At 37.2% G+C, this 20473-nt stretch overlaps 1 protein-coding gene across 2 annotated transcripts in view; it reads left to right on the top strand.

The window, feature by feature from the left end:
- The first annotated feature begins 8290 nt into the window (after positions 1 to 8290).
- Hgf (hepatocyte growth factor) overlaps positions 8291 to 20473 on the top strand; it is a 68168-nt gene continuing 55985 nt past the window's right edge. For both annotated transcript variants that reach the window (XM_021162276.2, XM_021162278.2), the window contains exons 1-3: positions 8291 to 8553; positions 15446 to 15611; positions 19287 to 19399. In XM_021162276.2, the coding sequence (XP_021017935.1) occupies positions 8463 to 8553; positions 15446 to 15611; positions 19287 to 19399 (370 nt within the window). In that variant the 5' untranslated portion in view covers positions 8291 to 8462. The remainder of the gene's footprint in view (positions 8554 to 15445; positions 15612 to 19286; positions 19400 to 20473) is intronic.

Genomic DNA, 20473 nt, shown 5'->3' on the forward strand with positions numbered 1-20473 from the left:
TGGTATACTTATAGTTATGATTTGAACCATCTAGTGTGGTTTTTACATTATCTTAGTATGTTCATTAACCTGGAAATAAATCTACAACAATAATCATTAACAGACAGGAGTTGAAACTATACATCATGGAAAAAATCCTAAATAAAAAATTAAGTAAAGTATTCTTTTTTGATAAGTAGCACTCAAGACATCCTGACTTGAAGTATGTAATAATATTGAAGAATTAACTACACATGATAGACCCTTAGCACAGCTTTCAATGTGAGATATGCCTGAGAGATTCATGGCTTGAGTTCTCAAGGAGAAATCTGCAACCTTTCATATGTATATCAAAATAGTAATTTATTTAATCAACTATGCAACAAGAGGTTGTTGTGCAAATTCAATGAAACATTTTGTTTATCCAGGCAAAGAATTTTTTTAACCCAAGTGTGTGTGTGTGTGTGTGTGTGTGTGTGGTGTGTGTGTGCAGGTTTGTTTCTGGAGGTAAATCCCAGCTAAAATAGGCACTGAACTACCGAGCCACATCTCCTGCCTCAAGAAGGTTTTGTTTTGGTTTTGAAGAAAGTTATAATCTAGCCTTTTTCGTAGTGGGTGTTCTGCTTAATGTCATTGCCTATCCAGTATACAAGGCATGATTCTGTGTTAGAGGTATGGTGTGAGAACATTTGGCTCAGTTTCCTTTTTTTTCTCTTTTCTTTCTGGATTAGATTAAAGCTTTGGGAAAGGTACCTCATCTGTCCTTTATACTTTACATTTTCTAGAATTTTGATATTTCCCAATAGCTTTATTGTGACTTGTAAAACCATGTGAAAGGTTAAATTGTTTAACCATAGTAAAGTTAAATAATTAAAAGGCACAAGAGTTTCAGATACCATGGATTTCTTTTTCATATCCAATGTTCCATGGCTAGAGAAAAGCAACGTTTCCAGTGGATTTGATAGTCCCTTGGTTCTCTACAGTCTCCATAGGTCCAAGGAAAGCCAATACCCTTGAGCTCAAGAAAAAGGTAAGAAGTTTGTCTAAGACTCTACCACTTACCATGAGGATTTGAAGGATTATAGATTAAAGGACCCTTGTGCAAGCTTTTTATAAACCTACAGTACTGTCATGAATTATAAATCAGATGTAAATTCAGCCATTTAAACATGTACAATTATTAATATGTTATATAGGACCTCACTCCACACTACCATCACATGAAATAGGTCATAAGTAATTGCAAATGCAACCAATATATCAGATGAATTATGTACAGTATAACATAACTAGTGTCTCTCTGTGTGTACGTATGTATATGTATATATATATATATATATATATATATATATACACACATATATATATATGTGTGTGTGTGTGTGTGTGTGTGTGTGTGTGCGTGTGTGTGAGCGTGTATGTCGAGCCTTTTCTCTCAAGTTTGAAACATAACTCCTGGTGCCTAGTGCCATCTGGCAAATGGAGTTGCCCTCAGATATCCCCAAGACCACAATAAACATGTAACATGTACATATAGTGAAAGAGAAACCTCAATTTTATGACATGGCTTTTAAGATGGAAGATGAATGGATTAAACAGTTGCTTTGAAAAATCTCTCACTGCGAAGACCACATTTAAAACAAAATTTTTTTTCCCTAATCTTCATTGGATTCTAAAGTCAGACAAAAGAAGGCGATTTTCCCGAATTCTTGTATTTTACTGATATTCCTGGGTTCACATGCCAGGTGTGGTGTGCTTAGGGTTTATAACATTCTGGTACTTCAGATTTAACAAAGCAACCAACACCTGGAAATACATAAAAGCTGGCCTCTAAGCTCAAGGTGATGAGTGTTAGTTAAACTAGGCCCTCTGGATCCAGGGAACAGTCCCACGTGGCTCAGAACACAAAACCTAAGAGGCAGCATCAGAGTTTAGTTTCAGCTCAGATTTCCTTGGGCTCTCACTCCTGTCTTCTCTCTACTCCCAAAGGCAAGCAAGCCTCAAGCCATGCCTGTTTTAGAACAACCTCTCCATATGTACTATGGTAGCATTGCTTTGTAGGTATTAGTGAGTCATATGAAAAATTTCCTGCTTAAGTTTATTTAGCACATTTTTAGAGAAACAGTGAATCTTCCATTTTTATGAATGTGACAATTCCTACCCTTGATGACGTACTCCAATTCTTTCTGTCATTTTCCAGGAGGCTATATTGTGGTCTCACCACAAATTCTGCAACAAATTTCCTGAGGGTGTGGCCAAAGTCATTGGGGTGTTGGTCAGTGTATGAGTTGATTGAGGAACCAGTAGAGTTCTTTTAGAGATTCATCAATATTGAACTAATGAAGAATATCAACTTTGCTTTAAGTCTATAATGTATCCTAAAATCCTGTCACTTGTTTCCAATTATGCCATGTGTTTCATCTGTAAAGCACAAAGACTTGCCATGTTCTTAACTCTCAGAGACAGCTTGACTCTAAGCATTGTATCACATTCCTCAGTAGGCAGGTGTTTTGTGAAAAATAGCTATTTGAAAACATTTTTTTCTTGTGACCATGTTTCCAAGGCTTGTGTCTCAAATGAAGAACGTGGCATAACTTCCAAACAATTAGTTCTTTTCTGTCCCTGTATCTTGGTGTTGAGTAAAACAGTTATCATTGTTCCTAGTATCTAAAAATATGACAGTAAGTATTGGATTTCACATTACAATGGTAAGACCAAACACTTATTAATATTTCTGGGTTGTTTTTATTTTGATTGTTCCTGTTATTTCCCATCTTTTCTTGTCATAGGCTGGTTGAGCCAATAATCACATTTAGACGGTATTTAGTGAACTATCCCAGAATTATCAGTATTATATCCAGGGATTTTATGAAATGGTGAGTGTGCTGGTTCATTTTTGTCAACTTGATACAAATGTATACATATCTGGGAAGATGAATCTGAATTGAGAAATTGTCTCTATTAGATTTACTCATTGGTAAGTTTGTTGCGCATTTTTCTTAACAAATGGTTGCTGTCGGAGGGCCTAGTTCACTGCTGTCAGTGACACCACTTGGCAGCTGGTCCTGGGTGGTATAAGGAAGCAGGCTGAGCAAGCTATGGAAAGCAAATCGGTCAGCAGCTTTCCTCCATGACTTCTCTTTAGTTCCTGCCGTGAGTCCCTTGGATGATGGACTATAAGCTACAAGCTGAAATAAATCTCTTCTTCCACAGTTGCCTTGGGATTTTATGTTTATCACAGTGGGAGAAGCTTAACTGTAAGAGAATATTCTATAACCTTATTATCTACTATGGAAGTTGTTAACCATACATGTGGCCATCGTACATGATTGGAGAAGCATTTTCTTTTTTCCCTTAATTGTTACTATTTAAATCTAAATCCTAAACTAGCTTGTATAAATCCCACAGGACTATCACTACAGCTGGAGAGCTGGAGATACTTAGCTAAGTCTCTGCATTTCAATAATTTCTAATTGATGCAGCATTTCACGTGCCTGCATCACGTGACTGCATCACGTGCCTGCATCACGTGACTGCATCACGTGACTGCATCAGACTGATTTCTCCTTTGGCTAAAAATGTTTTGTGATTCAGGGTCGTAATGAGTTTTGTAATGTTTCCTACAGCAAGAGTGAATCAACAGAAGTTATCCAACATTGAGGTGTAAGTGAAAAACAACTCCAAGTGGCAGGAAAAAAAAGTAAATAAATGAGACACCAGAGGGAAGGTGAGCGTGCCACATGTAAGTGAGCATATGAAAGAATTCACATGCATGCAATGGTGAGACTTTAAGGCTGGAAGGAATGTTGGGAATCTCTTAATATAGAGTCTCTGTTGTTTTGCTTCAAATCATGCTTTATAAAATATTTAACCTAAACTGAGTTACAAGTCTGTTTTATTATTTGTAAATTAATGACATAATTAATATGTTTCTTAAATATACATAACACCTGCCCCCCCCACACACTTTTCCCTAAAAAGAAGGAAGAGTAAGATAATAAGTAGAAAGTGCTTAGTTAGTCCCTATTAGTCATATCCCGTTTTGGTGATAGGGAGGCTCAGTATTAGACTAATTGTAATTATCCACTAATAAATTTAATAAGTGAACCAACTAGAATTTGAAACTACTCATAAGAATCTAAAGAGGGCCAATCAAAAAATGGTATACACCTGACTCTTATTCAGTGGGATGAGTTTGTTCATATTCAGGAAACACAGTAGTGTCTGAGACCACAGGATCCATGACATCACAAGTTTAGCTTGTTGAGGATCATCTTTATACACAAATCACTTGTGTTGACAAAAGGTGGGCTTTCAAAAAAAAGATGGCAGCATGTGTGAATTGTTGTCATTGCCCGTGCTCCAGTAATTTGAATTAGGGCCTCACACATACTAGGAAAGCACTTTACCAAAGATCTATACTCCTCCCCCAGGCTTGTGTTCAAAAAGCGTAGACAGCCTGTAAAATGTGCCCTAGTATATACTTTTTCTTTCCATTCATCTAAATTGCATGACAAACAAGAGAACTCAATATCAGGAGAGGTTTAGAATAATGTATTTAAATAATTTCACAAATTATGGCATGTAAGTTATTATTTTAGAAACTCTCATTTTAATGTAAATAAAGAAAATATCCAATAAAGTAAAGAAAAAGAAAGAAAATCTCATTCAATTAAAAAAATCACAAATTTGAGGGTGGTTATAAAACTATGAACAGTTGGCAATTAGCATGGAAAGGGGAAGGCTTTATAATTAGAAAAATGGTAACCTGGCAGGTAGAAGAATGGCAGTAGTAGTAACTTACTACATTTAGGTAATCCATTATAGATTTAGAGACTTTAAAGTGATTTATACATGTGTTGAAAGTTTTTTTTTTTTTTAGATATGTGATCTTACTACATTCAAAGGCTTGTCTTGAACGAATAGCTTCCCATGAGGCTGGGACATTAATATGGCCTAGAATGTCTCCATGTGTTCAAATATTTTCATACCACGTCCTTATCTGGGGAACGGCTTGTTAAGAATTAGGAACTGAGTCTTTGTTGGAGTATATGTATCTCCATGGAGGAGGGGTACAACTGGGGGTGGGTTCTGAGCTTCCAAAAGCCTACATCAGGTCCAGACTCTCTCTGCCTGTTGCATGCCTATCAGGATGTAAAGTTCTCAGATATTGCTCCAGCACCATGTCTGTGTGCTTCCTGCTCTTATGATAATGGAATAGCCCCCTGAAGCTGTTAGCATGTCTTCAATTAAATGCCTTCTTTTATAAGAGTTCTCTTATAAAAGAAAATAATTGTCTCATATTAATGGTAGCACATGCCTTTAAGCCCAGAACTTGGGAGGCAGAGGCAGGTGGATGCCTATGATTTCTAGGGCAGCCTAGTGTACAGAGTGAGTTTCAGAATTATCAAGGCTACATAGAGAAACCCTTCCTGGAATGTCCCCCTCCCCATAAAACAAAAGAGAGTTAGTTGGTCATTCTGTCTTTTCACAGGAATAGGCAGAACTAGGACAGCTCTGTACCTTTTGTAATTTATTATTGAACATTTCTTATATATACAGTTTTAGGCTGAATTTTGTCATTACAATTGTGATCATGAAATCCTAGCTACCCGTGAGACCAAAATAAAGTTATTTTTCCTATAGATTATGGTCGATCTACTTGAAACTAACACCTGAGTATTTACTATTTTGTCACCTTGGACAATTCACCTGAATATAAACAGCTTTCTTAAGCTTTGTTGACTATGATATGGAGACTATAGTGGACCGTCTTATGTTTATCCCAAGGTTTATATAAAACAATATGAGGACTTAAAACATCTAGCATGTACTAAAAAGATCAGTGAACATTAGCTAAGATTTCAATAAAGAGGAACCAATACCTTGTCAGAATAAAATGAAAGGAATAGGTAATTTAAAATAGGTGTTGTGTGTTTACTGTACAATTAAATTTATGAAAATATACATGTTGCTCTGTTTTATTACAAGTTATTCAGTACTAATCTTTTAAAAATGCTTTTATTAGCAGATATTAATTATATATAATAGTTTTCATTATGACATTTTGACATAGTATATTCTGATCAAATTTACTGCCAAATTATCATTTTCCTGTCCCTTTCCTTTTCTTACTCTTCACCTTTTTCTTCCCAGAGAGTCATCCTTCTACCTCTCAAGGTTTGTTTTGTTTTGTTTTGTTTTTCTCTTTTTGAAGTTTGGGGTGACCTAATGAGCATCATTAGGATGGTTCACAAGAGGAGTGTGGGCAACCACAGAAGAAAATGTAATTCCTTCAGCAACTATTAACTGGCCATAGACTGACAAGACCCTGAGGGAGGGCAAGGTCCTCATGAGAGAAGAGACAAACAGAAACACAGATCACATCAGTCCATTCATTCTACCTACACAATTTACGGGGAAAACTGCTTCCTAAGAATCCCCTTTACTTTCCAACAGAGCTCTAAATATGTTACAGGGCAACTCAGGGTTGTGGTCAGCAGTATATTGAAATTGAGATGTTTTAGAAAAGGTCCATGCACTCATTAAAAAGTAAACCAGATAATATGGAAAATGGGAGGGAACTTTTTTTTTTTTTAAAGCGTGTTTGGATTAGCTTTTGTATGCAAAAGTGGTGAAAGGATAGAGCAATGGGAAAGTATATCCTTCAGCACTGACCGATCTTCCAAAGTTCCTGGGTTCAAGGACAACCATCTGCAACTCCAGTTCCAGGGGATCTAATGCCCTCTTTTGGATTCTGTAGGCAATGGGCATGCAAGTGGTATACAGACATAAATGCATGCAAAACACGCATACACATAAAACTAAAAATCCTTCAAAGAAATTCTCCTTCATTGCTAGATTCTCCATCGTCCCAAGGACCTATCAACCTAGCTTCTTTCTTTCCTTCCTTCTCCCTCTTCCTCATTTTCTCTCCTCTTTCTTCTTCCTACCGCTCTTTTTTCCTTCCTTTTCTCTTTTCTTGCCTTCCCCTTCTCTTTCTCCCTTTCCCTGAACTTTCCCCTTTCTCTTGTCTCTGCAGGTGGCTGTAGCTATGCTGGAGGAGGGTGAAGAGACCTGCCTTTGCTGGTGGAGGTGGAGAAAGGCCACCGTATTACTGACTTTCATCTTGCCCTTGGGTACCTCTGTATGGCAGCAGGCTACTCTCCAGTAGACAATGTCTCACATTCTGTTGACTTTCGCTTTCTCTAAAGAGGTATTAGTTCTTTTGGGTATCTATCTCAGAAATACAGAGGCATCTATTCCTCAAAATCTATTAGAGACACAGTACTCTATCTCTGACACATCAGAGCACCCTCCTGGTGTTGTAATAAAAGGAGAAGTCTGGACAATGATCTCACCAAAACGTGATACTCATGGATTTGAGCACCCCCTGCTTCCTCCCTCCCTGAAGACTATGTGATGCTGTGGGTGTGTGTAGGAGAAAAGAGGTTAAGACGTCATTTAGGAATTAAAATAGTCCAATGGGTCTCAAGTGAAAGTCTTAGTGCATACATACTGACGTGTGAACATATGTAACTGTATACAAGGTCAGAAAGACCATTATCTATTTGCTTGTCAGGGAGATGCAATGAGCCATGTCTATCCCTTAAGAGAAATTATCAACACACGCATCAGAAAACAGACATTTGAAACATTTATTTGGTATCCTTTTGCAGTGGTTTGGGGGTAGCTCTTCTGAGGAAAGCTGCCATCCTAAGCCCACAGGACTGGGCAATTTTCCGGCCTGAAAACCAGGATGCTTTTGTTTCTGTTGCTATTTCTTCTCATTCGTCAAGGCCACACCCTTTGCTTACCTGCCCTCTTTCTACCTGGGCTCTGCCACCCCTGACTTCCTTTCTCTGCTCTTACTGTCTTTAAAATCCCGGGAAACTGGGGTCAGTGTTCATCCCTGAATCTCTCCAGCACTGCAAGCTCGCAGACTATGAGCTGGGGCTCATTTGGCAGAAGGGCTGCTCCGCTCTCTTCCTATGCTGCTTCCCCTTCCTCTTTTCCCAGATAGATATGTAAACACATGCATTTTCCTGTTCAAACGGGGCGAATTGGTGTTCTGCCTGTGCCTTGACTTAGCGATTGGGCTGAGCCTTGCTCCTCCCTTCCCTACTCGGATAGGAGCCACAAGGATCTGGAGCTCAAGCTTCCAAATTGCAGCTGGCCTCGGGCCAGGTGACCTTTGCTTTGTAAGTTTCTTTCTGGGAGGGGGAGTGTGTGGAGGGGAGAGCTGGGATCTGTTGCTTGTTGGGGGGGGGGGGTTGNGGAAAGGAAGGGGCTGGAAGAGAGTAAAGGGCTGTTGTTAAACAGTTTCTTACCGTAAGAGGGAGTTCAGACCTAGATCTTTCCAGTTAATCACACAACAAACTTAGCTCATCGCAATAAAAGCAGCTCAGAACCGACCGGTTTGCAACAGGATTCTTTCAGCCCGGCATCTCCTGCAGAGGGATCAGTCTGCTCGAACTGCAAGCATGATGTGGGGGACCAAACTTCTGCCGGTCCTGTTGCTGCAGCATGTTCTCCTGCACCTCCTCCTGCTTCATGTCGCCATCCCCTATGCAGGTAAGTTTACTTCTGTTTCATGGAGATTGGGGTTGCTTTAAGTCTCCTTCTGACCTTGCTCTTTCCTTCCAAGAAGCTCTCTGCCCTATTTCCAGCATCCTTTCTTAATTCCATGTGTGGTGTGGGCTTCCAAACCTCTCATTATGCTTTCTTTTGACATTCCTTTTCTGTTTGAAAAACATTTAAAATAATTAAAATCTCTCAGTGATACCCCCACCCCCCACCAGGCCCCACCTCATTTAGCTAAACAGTCCAAAATTATGGGATAGGAATGAAGTGCTAACACTGGCTGGAACTTTGCTGGTTTGGCCAAGTTTAAAAACGAAGACAGATTCTGAATTGAAGAGAGGAGAGTGATGGTCAGTCTAACCAGGGACTCATGATTTCCCCAAAGGCGAATTTTCTGTAAGTGTCCATCCAATCAACCTTCAGGTCCAAAATTTGACATTATGCAGGTCTTCATTTGGAGGAGACAGATTAAAGCTCTGAGTACATGCATGTTATAAAAATGAAACAGAAAGCTTTCCTTCCAAGCTCCCCTTCTGGGGGTGGGGGTGGGGGTGGGGGATGTAAGGATGATCTCTCTTGATGCTGCAGTGCAGAGAGGAACACTTATGTGATTTGGATCGATGCAGCAGAATTGTCCCCCTGTCTTCCTGGGATTTGCAGATCGAGGAGGAGACTCTTGGACTTGTTCGGATTTCCTGGGCATTTAGAGATCTCATCTGCTGGTGTAGGAAGTTATCTCTTATTATCAAGAGTCGAGGAAACATCTGTATTTAGTTGTATTATTATTATTGTAGTGGCTGGCCTAGCTTGCCAATCTGAGAAGGCAGTGAACTTTGGGTAGACACGGAAATAAAGACTGTAATAAATGCCCAGCTAGCAGATAGGTGACCTTTTAAAACTGAGAAAATAAAGAAACAGCCTCATGATTTGAGATAAGTTAACTAGAATATTTATCACACCTCTGATCTAGTTAGTATCTGATACAATACAAGAAGTAGCTAGTGCTAACAAAAATATTGAACACACCTGTTTTTCTGCGCTGGGAAGTGATTCCTTGTAGAATAAAAGACACTTTGGAAAGGGTCCGTTGAAACCATGTAGGCAAAGATTCTTGAACAAGTGGAAAATAACTTAAAGATGTGTCAAATCAAGGTTGATATTTACTGTGGCTTATTTATGAGTGTTAGTCTAAGTTTTAATCTTGGTCCAGTTTGCTGGTTTTCCTTTTCAAAGATTAAAGAGCTATTCCATTGAAGTATGGTTACCTGAGCTGAGCTGAGCTAATGTAAGATTTCAGTTCGGAAAACCCAAACAGTAGATCGACCATAGACAATGTCTATTTATTTTTTGGCTTGCGTTACACAGTTTTGGCAGGAGATATACATTTGTAATTATATTTCACTTTGGCTAATGTTGAAATGACTGCGTTTCCTGAGTGTAGAGAGAGTGGCCTGAGAGTATGCTGGCAGGCCAGGGGAGGCCCATTGGGAATTACAGATAAATGTTATGAATAATTTCTGAAATGGATAATGCTAAAATTGTCATCAAAAGAGGGGCTGCATTTGCTGTGTTTGCAACCTTGTTTTAACAGTTTCCATGTTTTAAATAACTCCCATAAAAAGACAGGTAGCTTTCTTAGAATATGTAATGAGAGTGTGTTGTTTGAATTTTTGTTTAATATTGAACAATTTGTTGTTGTTATTCATATCTTCATATAGTAAAAGAATGCTCTGTTATGCTGACAGTCATGAATAGAAGGCATTAATTATATAAATACATTGTTACTTTTTTTCAGAAATATTTGGTGTGAACAAGCCCAACAGTTTTGATAGTTGATCTACTACATAGTGTTACTCTACATTCACTCACACTAAATGTTCTAAACAAATATTAAATACTCTGCTAAATAAAACTAAGCATTAAATGACTACCTGATGTAGATATAGGTCTTGAGGGATGCAAGGTTGAACAAACGCGAGAGCAACCTGCACATAGTGCTAAGGGAGAAGCTGGAAAGTAAAATTTCCTACTTCTGATAAGACCCGCAGTTTTTGATTTATTTGACACACGAAAACTGAGGTTTGAACATCTTAATTTTATCTTTGGTACTGAACTGAATTAGTTCAGTTAATTAAGGAACTGAATTGAAAGCTTTATATCCTAAGTGAATGAATTATGTAATTTTTCCCTTATACAGAAGCCAGCAACGCTGCACTCATCTTAAGCATAATTTTGAAAACTTGTTTGACTATGTGATAATAACTAACCAACATTATCAAGTAGCAAAACAAAACAAAATTTCAGTGTTAGAAAATGTCCATTACAGCATATTTGAGAGTTTGTAAGTTTAATGTCCAAGCCACAAAAGGCTAAGAGGTATGTGGTACCCAAGTCAAGTATGAGAAGAGTAGTCACAGCATGAGTGGCACTCTAGTCAAGAGATTGCACGTTGTCTGAAGTGCAGATGTATCAAAGTTCAAGAGAAGCCCCAAGAAGATCTACAGATAGCAAGTAAAGGCCACCTTTTAGGGCTGGTTTACTGGTCCCTAGGGTCAGTAGAGACTGTGGTAGGAAAAGTAAGATGGGAGAAAATGGTAGCACTGAATGCCATGCTAAACCAAGTGGTCTCTGTAGTGAATATTGCAGGCAGCAGCTGACTGTTTTCTAGAAGCAGGACACTAATAGTTCCACTTCAGGGTGGTTGCTTTCCTTGCTGTGTGGGAAAGAGTTGCAGGCAGAGAAGGAAAGAGGAGACACTGAACAGGATGGGGCATCTACAATAAGGAATTCCAGAAAAGGAAATAGAAAAGGGGAAGACTTCAAAGCTCACCATGATCAATTTATTCTATATAATATCCTAGAGAGAGAAATTATGTTGCTTCTTAGCTACCAGTTCTTGATGTAAATCTACCAAGTGTCCTCTGCCTCATTGTGTTCACTTACCATGAGGTTGGCTTCTCCTAGGGGGAGTGCTTTACTGTCAAAGGGTGAAGTCTGAATCCTAGATAATAACAGTAGAAACTGGAGCATCTTTTAGGGATCTTTGTCTTTAGGGGTTAAAAATCTCCAGTCACAAACCATTGCCTCCTCCCATCAATTACTCGTAGACTTTCATCTTAACATCTTGCCAGTTCAAACTGTTAATCACGAATCATGTGGGTAGTTTTTTCAGTTATGGGGAACCAGATTCCTGCTCTTTCCACACCGTGCAAATCCTTGCTTTGCATGAATTTCCTTTGAAGTCCATGGTTCTTCCACACAGAAGAAAATATATGAGGTACTGAGAGAAGTGAGTGTGAGGCCCAGGGACCAGAGGGAGAAATGTGTCTCTCTTCAACCACCTTGATATGTTTGACCCTGTTTTCTGTTTATAGCTTTTCACCAGAATCCTGATGGTCTCAGTTCTAAAATAGAGACTTCAGGTTCTTCAAGAAACATACTTCCAGAATGTTTTCCTAAGCTGGGAGAAGAGAAAGGAGCATAATTTAAAATATGGGATAGCTAGACAAATTTACAGTGCTTTCTTACCCTTTGATTTTATTTTAATATTCTTGTTTATAAACTTGAGCTAACAAACACATTAAAAATAGTTGACACAGATCTGACCCAAACATACTTCTGATTTTTTTCCTGCAAATTAAGATTTAATTTCTTAATTACAGTAAAGCAAGCATTGGCTGACACTGGCTGAAGAGATAGTGAAATCTATTTTCAGCAAAAGAGTCTTTTTCAGATGCTGACTTTGAATGACTTCTATTTTGATTTTTTTCTCTTATTGAAGAAGTAATTAGTTTTCTAGATACATGAATTAAATGATGTATAATAACTTTGAACGTTATAGTTTTGAGTCATTAGTTACTGGTCTAGTATACAGTACTGAGTTACAAGGGGAAGCTCACATGTCCCAGTGTGGGTGATTCTTCGTATCTGGTTGTGATTGGTCCATATTAGCTCTGAAGTGCTGGTGTTTCTACGTACTATGCAATAAAGGGAGATTAGGGATTTATTTAATTTTCTGAATGCTTTTTGATCTTTAGTCATGGAACACTTATTAGCAAGCAAGAGTAGCTTGTTTTATGAGGCAAACCCATACATTAACACATTTCAATAGGACAACTGAGGATCTGTGAAACTAATCAGAGCCAATAACTGCAGAGGCCTCTTTCCATGGCAACAGTTTTCACGCTCACTTTTATGGCTTTGACTGGAGGCTCTGTTTTGAACGATAATTACCTAAATGCCTTAGGAACTTAGTGTTTATCATTAATAATTTTGAAATTATTTTCATGTTCTTATTTTACACTTAGACACATACAAAAACATACATAAGACCAATGCCATATTCTTAGCTGGCAGAATGGCAGAATTCATCTATCTATCTATCTATCTATCTATCTATCTATCTATCTATCTATCTATCTATCTATCATCTCTCCATCCATCTATCCACCTATGTATATATGTAATATATATACATATATATGTATAAATTATATGTTTATACATATATATAGATTTTATATATTACCTATATTGTATAATAAGCATATATATGCAATTCATAAATGTGTTAATATTATATATATTATATACATACACACACACATATATAGTCAATTTTGGATAAAGTTGTTTTAAAAATAGATTTTTCTCAATGTATGCTCCTATCACAGAAAATATTTAAATTTATAAGAAATTTTCATACGGTGAAACATTTAGGAGTGCCAAGGAAGTCGTGAGATAAGGTCACAGAAAGAGAAACTCATGAGAGAAATTTATATCCTGCTTTAACAAGATTTTGTGACAGTCATGCCAATCTTCAAAATATGCTTTCCTCTGTTGTAAGAATAACAAGTTACATCAGAAGTTAAGTGATGAAACTTTAAAAATAATACCAAAATTCTAAGAAAAGTCTATTTTATTTCAATTTCTAATTGTATATTCAATAGTTATTTAAGATTATAGTTCAAATAATTCTACTTAATTTAACCTTTTACAAACCTTTACAAATTAAATTTGTAATTTTTTTACAAACCTTTTTTACAAACCTTTTACAAATTAAACAATTGATACCTTGAGATTTCATGTAATTAAACAAAGTCATTTGGCAAGTCAGTATAAATGCCATTTTAATATGACTTTCAATGATATGGAAAAATTTGGACCCCACTCTTTTTAATATACTACAAATAACATTTAAGGACATATTACAAACTATTAACAACATACCTTGAATAAGATTAAATAACATAAATAACATAGATTAGTTGGTTAAACTATGTCAAGTTGGTTAAACTATATGTCAAGTTTTTTTAAAAAGTATAATCTCTTACATCATAAGAGTCGTATCTTATAGGCCAAGGAAAGGCATCACTACAGGGATTAGTACCAGGCTTTTGGAGAATGTGTTCTGAAGTTTTGCAAAGAAATAGGAATTTAAAATGTTGTGTGTTTTCTCTCTTTTATTGTGACTTCAGGTTAGGATAGACGTTAATGAGTAGCATCTGCATGCCTAGTAAACTAACTGGAGCCAGTGGTGCCTGGCAACCAGAGTACAATGCCATTCTTGGTACGTACTCCATTCTGGTAGCCATGTTTCCCACTTTTCTGCACAGAGAGCTGCCTTCTCTTTTCTTGACACATTTCACCACATTTAAAGACCAGGAATGTATTTCCTGCTGTGGCATCCAAGCTTCTTTTCAGCTGATAGCTCTGAAGCAAATCTTCAGGAAATGTTTATAAATCACATTTTCACATACATTCTTAGCAATTCTTAGATACAAGATGACATTGCAAGTGGTGCTGAGTGTTAGCTCCAAAGCTGGGTCTCTGTCTTTCCAACCTGAGCTCACTGGAGTGGTTAATTAATTTCTCCCTATGTCTTTAGTTACCTCTGGATGAAAATGAATGTATTAAACTGCCATCGTGACAAGAGCCATTATACCAACTGACATGTAGATGTGTGGCTCCATACTTGTTATACAATAGCTGCAGTCTAATAGATAATTGATCATTAGGACTTTGAATAGAATTATATTGGGGTGCCTTTAGGAAATTGAGAATAAATGAACATGTTCTTGTTACTTTCAAATTATACATAAATTGAAAAACTTTAGGCTTGTTGTTTCTGTTTTGTGGTTTTATAGTAAGTTTCATGCTACCTAGGTTCTTGTCCATTCATGGAGAAAAATGGCATTGCTACATTAAAGAATAAAGCTTTACATACATTTGATTTACAATGTTTAGCTTGATCGCAACACAGTTTTGTGAAACAGAGAAATAGTGTCCCAAACACTGAATAAACTTTTGTACAAAAATAAGAGGAAAGGAACTAAAATATGTATAGTGTGTTACATTTAAAGAGCAATCCAGAAGAGCTTTAAATGATAAGTTTTGCACTTGTCTTTGGATAGAGTTACCTAGTTAGCACTGTAACTTGCATAAGAAACCACTGTGGGAAATGAATAGTTTAATTACAAAGCGTCGCATGCTATGCTTCTGGCACTGATACTTGATTCTATGTTGTCTGGAGAACATAATTTCTTTAGGGTGATCCTTGTCCTAATTTAAAAATAATTATTCTTTAGGGTTATTTATTCTTTGGGGCTGAACCTTGTCCTAATTATTCAATACATCCTTCATTTGGAAAGACATAGATTAATGAATTTACATAGCAACTATCTGTATTTACATAATTGTAATGCTCATCTCTCTTGCTCTTATACATCCTCACCCATATCTACCCTAACCCCTGCATAGGTATATTGTGTTGTCCTATGTCCTATAAAATCATTATCTTAAAGATTCTCCTTAAGGAATTTTCTCCTTTGTAATCATTAAAAACATTTCTTTCACATTGATTCTTTAATTTTTGTATTGATAGAAGGACAGAAGAAAAGAAGAAATACACTTCATGAATTCAAAAAGTCAGCAAAAACTACTCTTACCAAGGAAGACCCATTACTGAAGATTAAAACCAAAAAAGTGAACTCTGCCGATGAGTGTGCCAACAGGTGTATCAGGAACAGGGGCTTTACCTTCACTTGCAAGTAAGTCACTTCGCTGTACTTATCGAATACTTTTCAAATAAAGTAAGTATGTAATAGACACACTTTCTCTTCCTTTTTGGTAGTCAACACAACCAGTCCTTTAAAATAAATTTGAGTCTAGCTTTAACTCATTAGAACAGAGACAGAACTCTCAGCTGATGTAAACATTGAGTGAGTATGGAAGGCTCTGAAAACTGTCTTCCAAAGTACACAGTCACTTTGGCTATAGATTTGGAATAATTAGCATTGAACTAAAATCAAATGGGATTGACTTTCATCTTTATTATTATTATTATTATTATTATTATAAAAAAATATTGTGTCTTTTGTTTCCTTCTGTAGCAGAGCAGTGCAAGTGTTTTCTGGATAGGAACTGGGCAGCAGCCAAAAGCTACTGCAACTTACATCATCTCTGTAGGGATTTCAATAAAAGGTGTTGAGAGAATTATATAAAAACCTAGAGTGACTGGTGTCAGCAGCAGAGACTGCTTCAAAGAGGTTAGGGAACAATGATGGGAAAGGCTTGTTGGGAAGTGATGGAGCCATTGAGAGGTTCCAGTGGCTTCAGGAAGTGAAGTTCTTATCATTTGATAGCTCCCCTTATTACCTTGCCATTGATCTAAAAGCTTTCAAGTTTGAAAGAGCAAGGTGAAAATTTCTTCCTAGTGTTCTTCCAAATAGCCATAAGAACGTATGTGTCCTGAACAAGGTATGGTGATGAATCCTATAATGTCAAAAACAGTAGGCAAATCAGTAGGAGTTCAAGATTAGCCTGGATTACAGAGCCCCCACCCCCAACACCATCCATATTTATTCTTGGTTTATTTTCTATTTTCTTTTGTCCCTTAAAAATAACATCGTGTAGATGGGTGCTGGAGAGATGGTTTGATGGGTGCTGGAGAGCTGGTTTGATGGTTAAGAGCACTTGATGATCTTGCAGAGAAATGAATTGGTTCCCACATCAGGGACCTCATCACCACCTGTAATTAGTTCCAGAGTATCTGATGTCCTCTTTTGGCTTGCAGAGGCATCTGTGCACGTGCTCTTACATATACTCTTGTGATAATAAATTCAGTGTTAACAAAAGATTATGTGGCTGAGATATATCAGAGTGTTGGGTGTTTTCTTAGAATGTATGAGGCCCTAGATTTTAGTATTAAAATGAGCTTTTTTGTAATAATTTTATTAGTGTTTGATTTTTGTGTATTCAATTTTCACAGTGGCTTTTTATGAGGATATAGAATTCAGTGATTTCGTGGGGAGAGATTCCCATCTAGTCTTCCTGTCTCAAAGAAATGAGGATTATGGGTTTGTAGGGAAGGACATGGTCACAGAAGGTCTTCAGAAGGCTTAGACGGAAGAAAGACTATCTCGTTTCTATTTTTAAATCCAAACTATCCCTCTCAGGAAGACATTTTCTGGCAATGGTAGTGGGAATTGGATTTGTAAGCTTATCCCTAGGATAATTGTATTTCATTCTGAATTTTGCGTAAAAGTCTTGAGATTGGCAAAAATAAAACAGGAAAGATTACTCTCAATCACCATTGGAGCTGTGTAAATTTATGGAGAGGTTCTGTTGGCAACTGGGTTGAAGTTGAGACTTCCCTCCTCTGAGTTTAAGGGTAAAGGGAAAGCAACAGGAGAAGTACAGTTCATTATGGATTTCAGATGCTGAGCTTAAAAATTAGGCTAAGGTAAATTTAGAGAAAAACTGTACACAGGGAATGTCATGGTACTACACACTTCATATAGAAGTGTAAATAATTTGGAAAAATACATTTTTCTTGAAAGACTATGCTCTTATATTGTGAAGAAAGTAAAAATTCCATAGTCTGGAAATTGGGCCCACTTTTGTGGTTGAAATTACTTAAAAAACATAAAGTACTTTGGGACATTTGTCAGTTTGTTTTGGAGAATACTTACAGGGATGGTGGGGACAATGCACATTGACATCTTCCATGAGAACATATATTACAAGCATATTGTTTAATGATAATAGCTTTTGAAATAAAATGTGTGTTCAGAGAAGCTTATTTAGGAAACATTGACTTAGGGAACATAGCATCCTTATGGTTGGATTCCCATCCTTTTTATTAACTTTCACATTCTATGACTTACCAAACAAGGGTATCATATAGTATGCGACAGTTTCAGATTTTTCTTTCCTAAGACACTTTTTTGTTTGTTTGTTTGTTTTGTTTTTTCGAGTCAGGGTTTCTCTGTATAGCTCTGGCTGTCCTGGAACTCACTTTGTAGACCAGGCTGGCCTTGAACTCACAAATCCGCTTGCTTCTGTCTCCCGAGTGTTGGGATTAAAGGCATGCGCCACCATGCCTGGCTCCTAAGATACTTTTTAGGGGTGGCAATTTGCCTAATATTTTTTTTTCTTGAAATTTTCTTCTGTGTTTACAATGTATCTTGGTTATATTGAGTTCCAGGACTTCCAGCTCTTCTCAGGGCCCCTAGGCATCTTCCTGCCAAATTAATTTCATTAAAAAATAAAACCCACTGAGGTCAATTAGTGGTATGGGCATGGCTGTGGAAGCATGGTCAATCTATGAGTGACCACACTCCTAAAAGGAAAATGAACCTTTCTCCCTTGTCAGCCATCAACTGGCGATAGTGCCTCAGGTAAGGGCACAGCATCAGGAGTGATCATTCCATGCTGGACTTGTCAACTGGCTTGGTCTTGTGTAGGCAGGAGCAGGAGCTGCTGTGAATTCCTGTGTGGACAAGCCAGGTTGTGTCCGGGGACAGCATTTCACATTCCTCCTCCTCAGCCTGCTCCTCTTACCTTCCCCCCTCCTTTTCCATGATGTTTTTTGAGCCTTGTTGGGAGGGTGGCCAGGTTCCTGCAGTTCCTTATTCTCTATCCTTTTGAGTCTGTGCGTGGACCACTGTCTGCTTCTCTAAGAAGCTTCTCCGGCTGAGAGTGAGAGCACCACAGAGCTATCTGTGTCTGGAGCCTGGGTGCTCATCCTAATGAGTAGTAAGGAATATCGTTGCAGCTATTTTATTTTATGGTGGTATCTAAGTCCTTATCCATGCTAGGAAGTTTCTCCCATTGTCACATATTCCTAGCCATTTTACATTTTGTTTTGAGGCAGTGTCTTGCAAAGTTGCTCATGTCTGTCTTGAACTTACTCTGTAGCCTATACAGGCCTTGAATACATTTCTCCAATCTCAGCATCCCCATAGTGGGGATTACAGGAGTACATCACCAGACCCAGAAGATATTTCATTTTAGAATATATTTGTATGCTTAAAAACTTTGTAAGCTACTTATGATAACTCAACTAAATCATTTGCATATAAATACAAACAATCTTCCAACTAACTGGGAACCTTAAAAAATTATAAAAGCCTTTAGAAAGAATCTAGGTGACTGTTATATGTAATTATTTACCTGTTGAAACCTTTATTTTTTCTACAAGTCATTAAGATTAATGTCAAAACTTCCCACAGAGTCTTGATCTAGTTTTCTAATCTTTACCTACAAAACCTTTCATTTGTCTTTCTTTGCTCCTTTGAAATACACAGACACACACACACCTCACTGTATTTTCATATGTAATAATGCCACATTCTATATGTCTTCCTTGGCAAACAATGTACTCATCTAAAAAAACTGTTAGGTTATTATATTCCTTATTTTCATTCAGCTCTCTTTTTCAGGGCCTTCGTTTTTGATAAGTCAAAAAAACGATGCTACTGGTATCCTTTCAATAGCATGTCAAGTGGAGTGAAAAAAGGGTTTGGCCATGAATTTGACCTCTATGAAAACAAAGGTAACTGCCTTCTTCCTAAAATTCAATAAAGAAATGAGGGATAAAATATTCTTGGCACTCCTTGCCACCCAGGTCTTTGCTGTGGATGTTTTGGTCAGATTCTTATTTGTGCCACAGTCATTGAATAAGACTGAGGAGACTGGAGCCTTGACAATAAGATGACTGTCAGTGCACAACTTAGAGAAAGGGTGTGCTTTCTGGAATTCCCTTCAATTAGTTCCCTCTCCCTCATCAGCTTGTCTTTTGTGCATGTTCTTCATATTATAACATGTCATTTAGGCTATTAAATCAGGGTACCTCATAATGTGGCAAACTGTAGGATTAAGATAGGATTTTAGGTTATAATGACTTGGTATAGCTCACGTCATAATGGTGGTTGATAACAGAGCATGGACATTTGGAGGGAATAAGTTAAATTCATATAAACATGCTTAAAAACTGGTTTGCATGATGAGTTGGAATTGTTAATTTATCAGTTACATGGTGTCATATTATATATGAATGATTTGGTATATGAAGTATTTATATAGTTTAAAGCAAAACTATATTAATGAGACAATTATAGAATAGTAAATACACATTTTATAAATTAAATATTTTACCATGTGAAATAGCAATTATGAATTGAACTTAAGACAATAACCCTTTCTTATTTGTTTTCTTACAAGAGCCTATTATTTCCCATTGAATTAGAATATAGATGCCAAATATAGACATTTTTATGCCAATTGCATGGATATTTAAATAGAAGCTAATAGTAGAAAATAGGAAAATTTTACATATCTGAACAATCCCACATATTTGAAGTCATTAGTCTAATTAGTGACCAATCATGAGTCCTTTTTACTTCAGTCTTCTTGTTGGCTAGCTGCATATCCTATTGTCTGGTAGCTAACATTCCCCTGGTTAGAATTTAGTTACTTTAGAAACTGAGCTGTTAATAAAAAAATAAAAATAGGGGGAATAATAGTCCAATGTAGTTATACTACACACACACACACACACAAACACACACACACACACACACACAGAGACAGACAGAGAGAGAGAGAGAGAGAGAGAGAGAGAGAGAGA

This window comes from Mus caroli, chromosome 5, assembly GCF_900094665.2.
Source record: "Mus caroli chromosome 5, CAROLI_EIJ_v1.1, whole genome shotgun sequence".
NCBI lineage: Eukaryota > Metazoa > Chordata > Mammalia > Rodentia > Muridae > Mus > Mus caroli.